This window comes from Phoenix dactylifera, unplaced genomic scaffold, assembly GCF_009389715.1.
Source record: "Phoenix dactylifera cultivar Barhee BC4 unplaced genomic scaffold, palm_55x_up_171113_PBpolish2nd_filt_p 002200F, whole genome shotgun sequence".
Taxonomy (NCBI): domain Eukaryota; kingdom Viridiplantae; phylum Streptophyta; class Magnoliopsida; order Arecales; family Arecaceae; genus Phoenix; species Phoenix dactylifera.
Window position 1 is genome coordinate 29,738 of NW_024069460.1, and position 13,552 is coordinate 43,289.

Sequence of the window (13,552 nt, forward strand, 5' to 3'; positions counted from 1 at the left end):
TGTTTTAAATCAATCGGAATATGCTACCGCACTTCTCACCCTTCATTAAAGCCGTGATACCACGGTTACCTTCAGAACTCTATCTTGCACTAAACCACCACAGCTCTTGAAAATAATTACATGAAGCAAATTACAAAAAGAAAATAACCAAGTTGTGCAACAGAACCAAGTTAACCAAACATTTTTCATCAAAAATTGCAGGTTTCATTCAATCCCTTGCTTGGCTCTATCTTAAACATTTAAATGTCATGGGTAGTCAATAACAGCAAGAAAGTATGTGAACAACATTTTAGTTAGAAGATTGGAGACAAGATGTGGCACATTGAAAAATCATCTCAGACATTTACAGAGGAGGTCAATAGCCTCAATATATTTAATGATCAAAATGACACTCAACACCTCTGAATGAAATCAGCAACATATACAGATGTCCAAAATAGAGCATGTCAACAAGTTCCAAACTTTCAAGAATGAACTACTTAATTGGTGGGTTAAGAAAAAAAATCACAGACCAATAGAGAGTTCCAGAAAATCTCACCTTCATGCAGGACAGAATGGACACATTATTCTCTTTTATGTGAAACATTTGGAGATCATTTTTTGCCAGCCAAACAACAAGAACCAACGGTGAGATAATTTGCCAAGCTACCCTTCCAAAATCCCCTTCACAGTGAACATCCCGAATTAGCTTGAGTCTATCTGTGAATGTAGACAATTCACTCCCATCTTGGCAATATAATTTCTTTTAAAGCATGGTGCATGTCATTCTGGTAGCTGAAGCGACAACCATACAAGAACAACTGGCCCAAAGTGATCAAGCACTCAGTTTAGAATGAGCTTAGTTTTTGTTAAAAGTTAAGAACAAGAGTAAAAAGTCAGCATGAACCAACGTACTGGAAATTATAAAACTTCCAAGAGTGTGACAAAATGGAACAGATAGAGGAAGTCAAGAACTCCAGCAATTAAACCCTTTCGCAATTGCCGATTTCCATTAGCTTCTCCGGTACCTTTTCTGGAGTCCTACAAACTCCAATTTCCCCTGGTGAGCCTCAAGCACCTCGGGGATCTGCTCCCTATACTTGATCACATACTTCTCTAAGAAGTCTATCTCACTTATTAGCAGAAAAGTATGCACACCCGATTTCCAGCTCACCAATCCCTTCGACTCCAAAATGCTGAAAACCGAGCACCTTGGAATGGTCCTCTTCTCGAGACTAAGGCACAGAAGCTTCGGACGTGCTGCCAGAAATGCCGGCTCCCAGTGCAGCTTCTTCACAAAGAACTCCATCACTTCCCTTATCTTCTTGTCCGACGATAGCATACAGTAGGGGTGCTTCGTGAAGGCCATGAGAGTCTCCTTGTCGGACCATCCTAAACTCCTATAAACCGCTAGCTTCCTCTCCCACGTCGCCGTCGTCAGCCCCGACATGACATTGATAGCGAGAATGAACTTTGTCAATATCGGTTTCAACCCCATTTCTTTAAGCAATTTGACGATTTTGGTGAAGTGATCGGGCTTCTTCATCAGCACTCGTGGATACCTGGTAGCCAACATGACGATCTTCGGCGCCGGAACTCCGTGATCTCTCAATGTCTGCAAATTGGGCAGCATCATGGTGCTGAGATTGTACCGGAGAAGCCGAGAGGAACCAGCGATCGCCGCGACAACGGCCTCCGGCGAGCCGAGCAGTGTCTTCAGCAAGTCGAAGTTGCGGACGATCCGTTTCTCGAGGCTGACCAAGAGGAGGTTGGGGTCGGAGGAGATGAGCTTGCCGAGATCGGCGCCGGTGTAGCCGATGCCGGCGAAGAATTCGAGCTTGGGTTTGATGGTCTTCTCCGGGCTGGCGGCGAGGAGGGCGGGGTGCTTGGAGACGAGGTTGGCGATCTGGAGCTTGGTGAAGCCGTGTTCGTTGAGGAGGGCGAGGACGGCGTCGCGGTTGGCGGTGGATTTGAGATGGAATTTTTCGGCGGCGGAGAGGGCGGCGGAGGGGGAGAGGCCGCAGGAGCTTATGAGGTAGGAGACGGTGGCGGGGGCGGCGGCGGCGGAGGCGGCGGCGGATTGGTCAGTGGGGTTGGGAATTGGGTGGTGAAGGAAACGGAGGAGGGTTGCGGTGGAGTGGAGGGGACGTCTGCGGAGGAGAGAGAGAAGCATTGGAGGGAAAATGGGAAGAGGGGGGGCTGGAAAGAGGAAATGGAGTTCGGAAACGGGGAAATAGGTGGAGCGGCGTGGGCAAATAAACCCTAGAAACGGTTCAAGGAATTTGATCAAATAACCCCAATAGCGCTGCTTGTGTTGAAGACGGGTTAGGTGCCACCTCCGTAGCATTTGTTAGTTGGATTCCACCTTACTCAAAATACAAGGTGTGCGAGAAATTCAATTGTTAGTACATGTTTGTTAAAATTTAAGAACTAAATTGAAATTATTTGTCTATAATTCAGTAGACATGTTATTTATCCATATTTCAGCATTACAATTGTTTTGCTTAGACAATATCCAAAATCTCACCTCTATTTGGGTCTAGTTTCTACCTCACTATCCTATTCCCCTGAGGTGGCGAGGGACATCTGGGTCTCCCATTCACCTGTGTCAACGACCAAATTTGCCTTCTTTTCCTGGGAGCCACCACCTCCTAACTGTCTCAAGGTAAATTTTGATGGTAGTGCTACTGATGGGGGCGAGAGAGGAGGTGTGAGCTTCATTATTAGAGATCATCACTTCATGTTTGTGGCGGCTGGTGGTAGACGGATCTTTGATACCTCCGTCATAGGAGCGGAGCTGCGGGTGGCATGGGAGGGTTTTACCTTTGCGAGGCACGCTCTAGGTGTAAAGCACATCCACTTGGAGAGCAACTCAACCTCAGTGGTAGAGGAAATTTGTGGGCGACCCTCTAAGTTAGACAGGCAGCCCTTGCTCTTTGACATATGGTGGACTGCAGCGGACTGCGGCTTCTTCAGGGCTACATATGTGTACCGGGAGGCCAACTCAGCTGCTGACTAAGTGGCCTCCTATGTGGCGGGGGAGTTCCTCTGGGTGAACCAAGCGAATGTTCCCCTCTCGCTTAGTTTGCTTCTATCTTTTGATTTTTTTTGCTGCACTTATATACGTTCGGTGTGAGAAGCCGGTGTACCAAAGAAAAAGCCAAATTTGAATGGCCCGATCAAAAGTCTCAAGCCCAAGGGCCAATTCATGATACCTGTTCAATCATACTAGTTTAGCCCAACCCATAGTATATAAATTATATTTACTTCTACATTCTAATATCATGTACATGATGCAATGTTGTGTATTACTTTTAGTTCTCTGCTTTGACATGTTTATGACAAATAACATTTTTTTTACATTTTTATTTATTTCAAAGACAAGCAACCATGCATGCACATTCATCATTGCCATGAGCCCAACTGACTATTCTAAATAAATATATTGCCAAGAGCTTAAATCCCTAATCATTAATCATTATTTTAAATAAACAAATACGTCAGCTTTTCTTTCAACAATAACTTATAGTTCAAGTTGTCATTTGTTATATTGTTTTTGTGGTGCTTTCATCTCATAATGTTTTTGGACCTTCTCATTGATATCAGTTAATTTTTGACATAATTACAATAACACTCCTTCAACTTTTGGTGAGAGACACTTTGACTCCAAACCTTTAAAATTTTTCAATTAGATCCCAAAATTTAATTTTTTGTTGCAATATGGACCAGTTGTCCATCCAAGCTCTAGCACCGTTAACGACATGTATGAATGACTAGTTTACCCTTGACTAATACCGGTGGAACAAAATCAAATTTGGAAAAAATCTCAGCTAGGCATCTGACTAATCCCTGTCATTTCATCCTCCAACCTGGCTAGCACTCGATTAATCCCTTTTGTTCCCTCCTTCTCCTCCATTCTAGCTAGGCACCTGACTATATCCCTCTCAGCCCGGCTAATTCCCTCCTACTTCCATCTCTACGACTTCTCATTTTCTCCTCCATTTCGACCAGTTGGCCGACTACATTCCCTCTAAACTTAGCTAAATCGTTCTCATTGGTTCGCCAAAGTGTTCATCTAAGAGGCTATCACCAAAACCATCCATTAGGTAAGAAGAAAGTAGGGTTTTGTATGTTTGCCATTTAAATATTCTATGTATTTGATAATGCCGGTTGTTTCATGAATCAGTGACCCTAATTGTGCTACTAGGGCTTTTGCTTCATGCTATTCTTGATATTAGTCGTGAATCAATGACTGTAGTGTTTAGGAATTGCTTGTTAGGGAGCCATATTGTAGTAAAATATTGCTTGGGTTAGATCTCTATGAAATTGTTTCCATGTGGGAAATGTGCAATGTTATCTACCTATATATCTACCAATGTTATGCTTTATGACAATGATATATGTGAATATAGGAAGTGTGCAATATTGTCTGCTGACCTATTTTTCATTGCAGATTGTGGACTACATGATTGCAGACTTTACTGTATCTGCACATATGATTCTTTATATGAGAGTTTATGCAGATTGTGAAACTGTGACTAAGGCAAAATAAGTTTGATAGAGTTAGAGAACTTGACCAAAAATCTCAGATATTAGAAAATTGAGCAGTTGTACTACTTTGTTCCTAGGCAGACAATAGAAAAGGAACTAAGGATACTTAACAATGACAAACATGTGTTGTAGATGATGGCTGTCACAAGCAACATAAACAATGTGACAATCTATATAGAGCATAGTGTGGATGAAAAAGATTTGGATATAGTAGAGGAACCTCCTGCATTTCCATCTATCCAACAGAATGATGCGGCTACTAATCGAGTTGCACCAAAGGACACAATTGTGGAGCATTGTAGGGAAGAGGAAAAGGAGAAACAAAAGGCATGTGAAGTGGAGGGTTTAGTGAATGTAATATAGAAGAATACGAGGGGGGTACATAAGGAAATATATGAAGAGAGAAGAATGCATGGTAAAAGAGAACTCTAGAAGAATAAATGCAAGTGCATGGTGAAGATAGTGGCAATGACAGTGACTTATCCTTGAGTGACTTTAAGGAGAGTGACAAGGAGGATGATGACCTCTTCAAAGATTATGTTGATGACTCCATCAGGGAGAAGAAATTGGAGAAGAAGATGAGATGATGGCAAGAAATCTGAGTTACTTAAAATTGATGAGGATAGAAGCTTGGACAGCTCATCAGAAGGAGAAGCTTCAGATACCTTCAAGTTTCCAGAATTCAATGAGACACTAACTTTAGCAAGCCTATAGAGCTCAAGCTTGGCAAGTATTTTGCTTCAATACATCTATTTAGGAAAGCACTAAGGAGTACTCTAAATAGGAGGGCTTTGATTTTATTTATAAACATAATGAAAAGTCCAGAGTCACAGTTGGAGGATCCATATCTCTCCTCTATCTTAAACCCTTCCTATCATTCACTACAGAAATGATCGAAATCTCTACTTACCTGATAAGATCACCTTTGTTGAATACTTTGGTCGACCTATCAAGGTTGACTATGTAACTGTCACACCGGCGCACAAAGTTCAGGTACCCAACTCATAGACAATGAAAAAACTCTACGAGGAGAACAAATTATTCATCTCCTACCCCTCCAACGAGGTCGTCTAAAGGCTTAAGGCCATAGGTCACATTTATGGGGATAGCTCTTCATTAGTTGTGAACTATTGCAACCAATATAAGGAAGGAATACACCATAAACTCAAGTTCAAGGTATGTGACAACCTCCTCAATCTTCCTTAAATCTATTGGAACATTGAAGTTGTGGCCAGTATAATTTCTAGGTTTTGTGTCCTCTATCATGCCAATAGGTCAAGCACATGTTGGGAGGACCTCACTAGCTTCGATATGCACTTCTATTATGAGGACCCTATAAATGGTTCTAGAACAAGAGAGATTAGAAGCAAGAAAATCCTCTCTCCCCCTTGCTCTTTAGCCTCGTGGCTGATACTCTAGATAGAATACTCAAATTAGCCACTTTCGAAAAGTTAAATCGCTAGGATCGGATTGTTTGATATCATTGGACAAACTCAGTGTCTTCAATTCGCTGATGACACACTGATCTTTTGCAATGTCTCTAGGGAGCAATCCAAATGATGAAGCTGATCTTATACTCATTCGAGCTCTTAACCGACCTAAAGATCAACTTCAACAAAAGTATATGATCAGATTGGGCTTATCTAGAGAAGAAACTAAAAGCTTCTGAAGTTAAGGTGCCAAATAGCTGATCTTCCCATTCAATATTTAGAAATTCCCTTTCATTACGCTTCCCTCAAACGACTGGAACCTCCTCTCAGAAAAAAATTGAGAAAAAGCTAGCAAGATGGAAAAGAAAGTTATTATCCCTCCTTGGTCAACTAGTTCTCTTAACTCGGTGCTTAGGGTTGTGCCTATCTACTAGATGTCAACTCTCCTAATCCTTGCGACTATCATCCAGAAGATTAATATCGCTTATATCCAATGTTCCTTTGGAGAGAATCACTAAAAAATCTAAGCCGTTTGGGTATCTAAAACCTCAAAATCCAACCAAGCTCTACTATTGAAGTGGTGGTATTCAAATTTTTCATGAACCAATGACAACCATGGCAGGTCCTGGTCCAAAAGATTTATCACTCCCGCAGGTTCTCCGATGATCCTTCACCACATTTGATAAGAACTGCCTTTTCTTTTTGGAAAAACATCCTGAAATTGTTTCCAATTGTTTCAGTAATGCTCCTTTCTCTCAGTCGGCAGTGGCCAACAAATTTTATTATGGCTTGATCCACAACCTCTCATGCTAAAGTTCCTCAACTTGTTCTTCTTTGCCAAGAGCCAAGCTGGTTCTATAGCCAACTTCCTTATGGGAAGTCACTTGTCCTCTAACTTCAGATCCTCGATGAGCTATGCAACTGGAACAGCATTCCATGCCTTATGCTCCTCCCTCTGCTCCACACAGCTTAGTAATGAGAACAACAGTAGACACAGGAAATAACACTCCAATCACTCATTTTAGTGAAGCATTGTTATCGCTTCTTCATTCACGGTGGGATCACATCCCACTTCGGGGCCATAGTATAGAAGCTCTCGATCCCTGAGAAGGTTAAGATCTTCAACTGGCTATATATGTTACAATAATAAAGTCCTTACCACTGAAAACCTCACAAAAAAAGGTGCCACAGGTCCCAACTCCTACCCGTTGTGCACTAATAATCCGAAAATTTGGATCACCTAATGCTGGCCTGCAACTATTCTAAATCTTTCTGAAACCTCCTTATGCAGAACTCGAGGGTTCATCAATACCAAATAGTATTTTTGACCTTTGGCATGAACGGAGAGCCTTCTTCCCTAGAAAAGATTTGGCCTAAGCTCACGACACCTTACTCTCCATCAGAAGCTGGTGCATTTGGAAAGAGCATAACAATCAGTGAAGCAGGTGGTTTTTCTCCTCAAAGGCTGGACTTCAACAACTCAGAATGAAGAGATTCATAAGCTTTCTTCTAGATTCAACCTGCACTGAGCAGCAGAATCTCCTCCTAACTCCTTCTGTCCTTAGCCCTTTGTCCGTTAGGGTAACCTACAGAAAAAGAACATCAAGACAGTGATTCTCTATTGATTAGAATACCCGCTTTGACACTTTGAGACTGCAATAAGGGACAGACAACCCATCTTCTGAAACTATGCATAGTTTCATGTCAAAATACATGAAGGTTTGCATGGTTTCAAAAAACTATGCATGGAATGTCTCGTAAGTAGCATGATTTCGGATTTAAGGCTGCCCTTTACCCATGCAGTCTTTAAATTAGACTGGGTCCGCTCGCATTCAACCCTCTTTATATCTTCTGTACTCATCATCAAGCCATATGTACTAATTCAATATAAATAATGCAATCATGGGGGAAACTACCTTCTTCCTTATACTCTTTAAAAGAGATTAATTGAAATAAAATAAGCTATTCTTGGTTTTGCCCCTATCAAAATGATTCATCAGATTAGTCTTTATCAACAAATCAAATAAGAATTATTCAGTTGCTGTTAAAATTTTTTTAAAATTTATAAAATTATGCATGATTTGTTTACAAATAACTAGGGAAACCTCTATTACATAATATTGATGCAGTATGTATTTGCTATTTGCATTTTACAAGTTTTGCCTCCCCTGCTTGTTTTTAAATAATTAAATATACAAATATATAAAAAATATTCTATTTTTCTATATTTTAAATTTTCTGAATTTTAGTTTTAATTTTTATTAGCTTGGCAAATTTTTAGCCCTTCGTTCAAATTATGAAACTTAATGACTATGCTAAAACAACTTTGCCTATATAATTGAAGCTCTTATGTTCCTTAACTAGTATGTTATAATATACTGACTCCTCCTAAGTCAATCATCATTTTTTAATCTTTTTGCTTTTGCAATTTTAATATCTAAATAGTAAAATTAATGCATAAAACAAGAGTAATAAACCAGCTGACTTTTGGTTAGCAGCTTTAAATTCACAAAGGTATCCAGATAACGCAGTCATTTAGAAATAGGCAGCACTAATTTTATTCCATTGTTTATAGTCTTGATTAATTTTATTAGAAATGCCTGCTTTGTCCCACATTCTATAGCAAGCACATAGTCCTCAACATCATCAGGGTGAGGCTCTATAGCAAAGCAGATGGTCCTCAACATCATCAGGTGGTGAGGCTGTGTTGGATTGGATAGTGGCTGGGTCTTTCATCTGAGGACTTGTTTGATTCACAGAAAAAAAATTTCCTCGTCGAAATATTTTTCTAAAAGAATGATTCATGAGAATACGATATCAAAAAACGATTTTGACATATTTGATTGATTATAAGAAATTGGCACATTCCAAAATGGCTATATTTGATTGAACATCTACCTTCTTAAAAAAAAAAAAATTATATAAAATACCTATTATACCTATAATAAAGAAAAAACCTTATTCATGAAATTTTATGGCTTAAAAATATTTTTAAAAAAAAATTCAGTTTCCAACCAGTGGAAAAATAGCTTTTCCATATCTTCCATATTTTTTTCTTTTTCATAAAACATAATAATCTTATTCACATAAAAAATGTTACTTTCCCATTTTCTTCCTTTGAAAACTCCAAATAAACAAAAAGTATTTCTTTGTTTTTCCTTGCTCACACTTTTTGCTTCATTTCCCACGAACCAAACGAGTCCTTGGTCACATGTTTAGAGGCAAGTGGTCTGCTAACTTCTTAGCCAGGAAGAGAATGGTCAATGAAATGAGTTCATTTTTTCCCGATCGAATGATTTGTCTCCTGATCCCATTCAGAGGTAGAACAAGGACAGAAGGAAAAATTCAATCCACCTATTGCATAATCATTTCATCATCATCATCATCCATGTATCAAAGCTGCAGATTCAAAATACGATTAGTTTAAAATTTACAAGTCTAGCAACAGCCTTTTTCAAGCAGATGTCCTGGTATATTCCTTCTGATTACATCGTCATTCAGTACTTGTAAATTTGATTCAGTATTTGAGAGCCCCATTTATAAATTTCATCCACCATTTGTATGAATACAACCATAGATGAAATTGGTGATGAGTGACCCTAAATATAGCCATATAGCATACGGAGGGTTAACAAGGAAAAAAAAGGAAAAAGCTAACATTTGGGAATAATGGTATGCTATTGATTCAACATGTTGTATGCTGGTAGATCTTTGATACTGGTAGTGTCCTCTAGGGCAAGCTCACGCTCTAATTGAGCTCTTGTAGACGTCAGAACTTCCTGGAAGGGATGAGGGAGACAGATCAGAAAAAGCACAGATAATGGAGACACAAACCAAAAACTGCCAGCATAGAGTAGTAGAGGTTATTAAAATTTGGAAAGCTGAGAATTACATTAAACTCCATATAAGAAGCACGCTTGGCAAGCCACTGGGCATCCAGCATTCGAAAGGCTACACAGTAGAGGTTATCAAATGCTTTTTCATCTTCTCCAAGAAGTTCCAGAAAACGGGCTCCTGCCTTCGAAGTTGGCATGCCTGCTAGAAAGAATCAACAGACTGCTTAAGATATGTTTTAAAAATATTAAAAATGAACTGTTTGTCTGACACGTTACCTGATTGTAAATCTAACATCTGTATCAGCATAAATGATATATTAATACCAGCTACGGCAAATGGGTACTCCCATTCAGCTCTTTTCCCTTCTTGCTTCTTTAACAGCATTTGGAAAGAATCCTCCATAAGAAACAACAGAAGGTTAAGGAGATAAGTAATCCATGGCCTCCAGTTTAACATAAACATGAGGGAAGAAAAGGGAATTTAAATTAAATGAAAGGCATCTCCAAAGAGAAGGTAGTTACAGGATAGTTGTTGGCAAAGAAGATGAGGTTCTCCAATGATATAAAGCCACCGCCCCTGAGAACAAATAATCAGCACCAATTGTTACCATCAAGTACATTTATTTCGTACACGAGAGATGAGCAAACCTCTGCAAAGTGCTTGGTCATATTACCTAAAATCTGTCGATGGGTCGGAACCTTGCCAACCCATCTCCTTCCACAACTCTGATTTGAGAGGAGGAATCTCTGATTAGGATAAGCCAATCTCCAGAGTTGTTTCAGGGCGTCCTGCAATACAAAATCAGCATCGGATTTATGATTCCATATTAGATTTATTCTCACTTGAAAAGAGGGAAAAGTCCAAAGAACCATCAACTTATCAATGAAAAGGAAATGTCGGAAAAAAAGGAACAAGGTCTCACAACAATGTTCGAGAAATAATACAAGCATGCAATTGATAATAAATTAAAATTCTGGCAAGAAGATGTACTTGATGTTCCACACGAGAACCATCGAATGGGACCTCCAGTCTCTGCCTCAAATATCTCAGTCTTTCTTCCTACAAGGTTGAGCAGTACTAAATCAGAAAATAATCATTCATAACCAAAAAAACATTACATTATACAAATATTTAGAGGTAGAAAGTTTATTATATGCCAGGAGAGACAATGATAAACTTAATGAAGCTGAAAATAGAACAAAGCATATTAAAATTTATCTAATTAGCCAAAAAAAAAGCATTGATTGCTTTTCAATCTCCAAATGCCAGATATTCTATTTTTTTCTGAGAATATTGACAGATCAACAGAGGTATAGGTCTCTGCCTTATTGATAGAAGCAACTCTCTGGTTAGGGACATGACATCTATATTTATTACTCTGTAAAGCCGACCTCACTTTTCTGGCATAGCTGATGCAGCATGTAGATAAGGAAAGCATAGTCCCAGTGGGGACCAGTGCCTTTTTACAGTCTAAACTCCTCTAACAACTGATATTCTAAATGTACTAACAAAAAAGCAAGCATAATCTATGATTCAGATACGGTCAAAAAACACCAGCCATGTCAGTTGGAGGTTGAAGATAGATGAGTTCCTCAAGAAAGCAAATCCTCTCACAGATTAACAGGATCTCATAGACAAAGATCAAGCATCAACTACTTCATCGTCAAAATTGAAAATAAAAAGACACCATGTCAATAACAACATATGCAGAACTACCACTTCTGTGTTCTTTACAAGAAAATTGAGGTCAATTTTATGCACATTCCATGACAATTCACCTCATATGTGGTGCATATGGGAAGAAAAGGAACAGCCTAACATGGCATTAGGGCCAGCCATTGTCGGTCAGCAGAAAAGCCAATCCCAAAACAAGCACCTTTAATTTGGCCTCAAACTCACCCTGTAAAAGTTTCGATTTGCTTGGGTTTCCTTTTATTAATATAATACGTGATCATTTAGGAGTTCTGCAGGAGCTTCTGCATGCAAACATGGGTTGGTTTTGGGTGACTATTAATCTTATAATTAATTTCCTTTTTGACGAGCTACAGTTGAACACACATTGGGCAGCAAAGAGGTGGTCAGTCAGTTTTCCCAAAATAAATATAAGTTGCTATCTTGTTTTGTTATTAAGAAGTCCTAACATGAGTCAACACGATGGTCTACTTAGTCAACAACAGGTATGCTATACAACTACTTATCTAGTTAAAATAAAAAATTACTTATCTAGCCAAAATATTTTGGCTGACGTTGAAACCTTAACAAACTAATAATCAAAACCGTTTGGTCAATCAACTGATGGAGAGATTGGTTAGAAAAGAAAACATGGACATGCCTATTCCGGACTAATATTCTTTATGCTGAATTGAGGAAATCTTGTAATTGAGTAACATGCCATACTATGCTATACCACCCTGTATCCACAAAGCATGAGTTGATGTAGGAGCTGTACTAATAAATGATCAATACATCCCCTAACCATGGTATTTAAAACCTTGCTTAAAAGCAACATTTAGAAACCTGGTTGGCCAGGCTAGGTCAACCAATTACCTGCTAGACCTTGCATGTCGAGTCAAGGCTAAACCTAGAGATAGTTTAAACCATCTTTGAATTGGTAACTTGGACAGTACAACCTTGAGCTGCTCGGGTCAAAGACTTAAGACCCACAAGTCAACCAAGGGTGAGAAGAAGAGGAGGGGAAAATATAATGCCTTCCTGACCCCAAATATGCCAAATCCTAAGATTCCTCCCCTCTTGATCTCTTGGCGTACATGGACGAGCAACATTGTCAGAGGGGTTATAGAGGATCTTGATGGCATCAGTAATTAGGTGTCCGAGGAGTTGTCAACCTCGGAGGAGTCGACATTGCCAATGCATTAATGTCGGTAGAGAGGTCATCTTATTGGGGGCTCAATGGTGACGTTGAAGGGAGGTTGGCTTGTCCAGGGCTCGAGGGCGATAGTGAGAGGAGGCCAAGCTATGAGGCTCCGTGGCGATAGCGAGAGGATGGATTGTGGCAAGGGTCAAAGGTCATGGCAAGAGTAAAGCAAGAATTTGGATCAAAGCATGGTTGTTGGAACTGTCCCGAACAGAGCGGTTCAGGGCGTATCGAGCCGTACCGGCGGTGGACCGGAACAGTTCCAACAACCGAAACGAAAGCTGTCGACGTAGGGGGAGAAGGAAAAAGGAAAGAGAGAAAAAGAGAGAGCAAGCGGGGAGGGAGAGTGAGAGAAAGGAAGAGAGAGGAAGGTGAAGGCTGGCCGACGGAGGGCCGGCGAGCCGCGCAGAAGCCGGCGAACCGCGCATAGGAATCGGAGGAGAGGCTACACCTCGAGTCCATGTTTTGTTCGAAACAGGGGTCTCAGAGGGGGCTTCCTTTTTATTTGCCGACTTCACTTAAAAATCTCTAAATTAAAAATGGGCCTCCTTTGGAACTTGTTTCGAACGAAACATGAGACTCAAGGTGGAACCTCTCCTCCGCCTCCTTTGCACGGATCACCGGCCTCCACCACCCTCCTCTCTCCCTCCCTCTCCCCCTTCTCTCTCTTTTCCTCTCTCTCCCGTTCTCCCTCTCCCCTACCTCCTCTACTATATCGGTACAGGCCCGGATGGAACGGTACAAGGGCATACCGACCTATGCTGCCGGACAACTGGTACGAGCCTAGTTCCGGCACAACAAACCTTCGATCGAAGAGAGTTGGATAAAAAGGAGCTTAAAAGGGATAAGCATTTTGGAAGATGGGTGATAATGAAACAAA

The 13,552-nt window shown here is 40.3% G+C and overlaps 2 protein-coding genes across 2 annotated transcripts; both read right to left on the bottom strand.

The window, feature by feature from the left end:
- Positions 1-274: 274 nt before the first annotated feature.
- Positions 275-2,267, bottom strand: LOC120109445. The gene is made up of 2 exons (XM_039123202.1): positions 895-2,267; positions 275-800 (listed from the first exon to the last, which is right to left on the bottom strand). Exon 1 carries the CDS (start codon positions 2,150-2,152, stop codon positions 992-994), a length of 1,161 nt encoding a protein of 386 aa, XP_038979130.1. The 5' UTR covers positions 2,153-2,267; the 3' UTR covers positions 275-800; positions 895-991.
- Positions 2,268-9,349: 7,082 nt separating this feature from the next.
- LOC120109446 (ELMO domain-containing protein A-like) lies at positions 9,350-10,856 on the bottom strand (the record flags this gene model as incomplete). The annotated part of the gene is given in 7 exon segments (XM_039123203.1): positions 9,350-9,739; positions 9,853-9,995; positions 10,073-10,193; positions 10,319-10,373; positions 10,471-10,549; positions 10,552-10,585; positions 10,788-10,856. Coding segments are annotated over 7 exon segments (603 nt in total), but the record flags the coding sequence as incomplete, so codon positions are not given.
- Positions 10,857-13,552: the final 2,696 nt, after the last annotated feature.

Bases quoted from the DNA above. Each gene is read 5' to 3' on its own strand.
- LOC120109445 (XM_039123202.1), bottom strand. From the start codon at position 2,152: ATGCTTCTCTCTCTCCTCCGCAGACGTCCCCTCCACTCCACCGCAACC.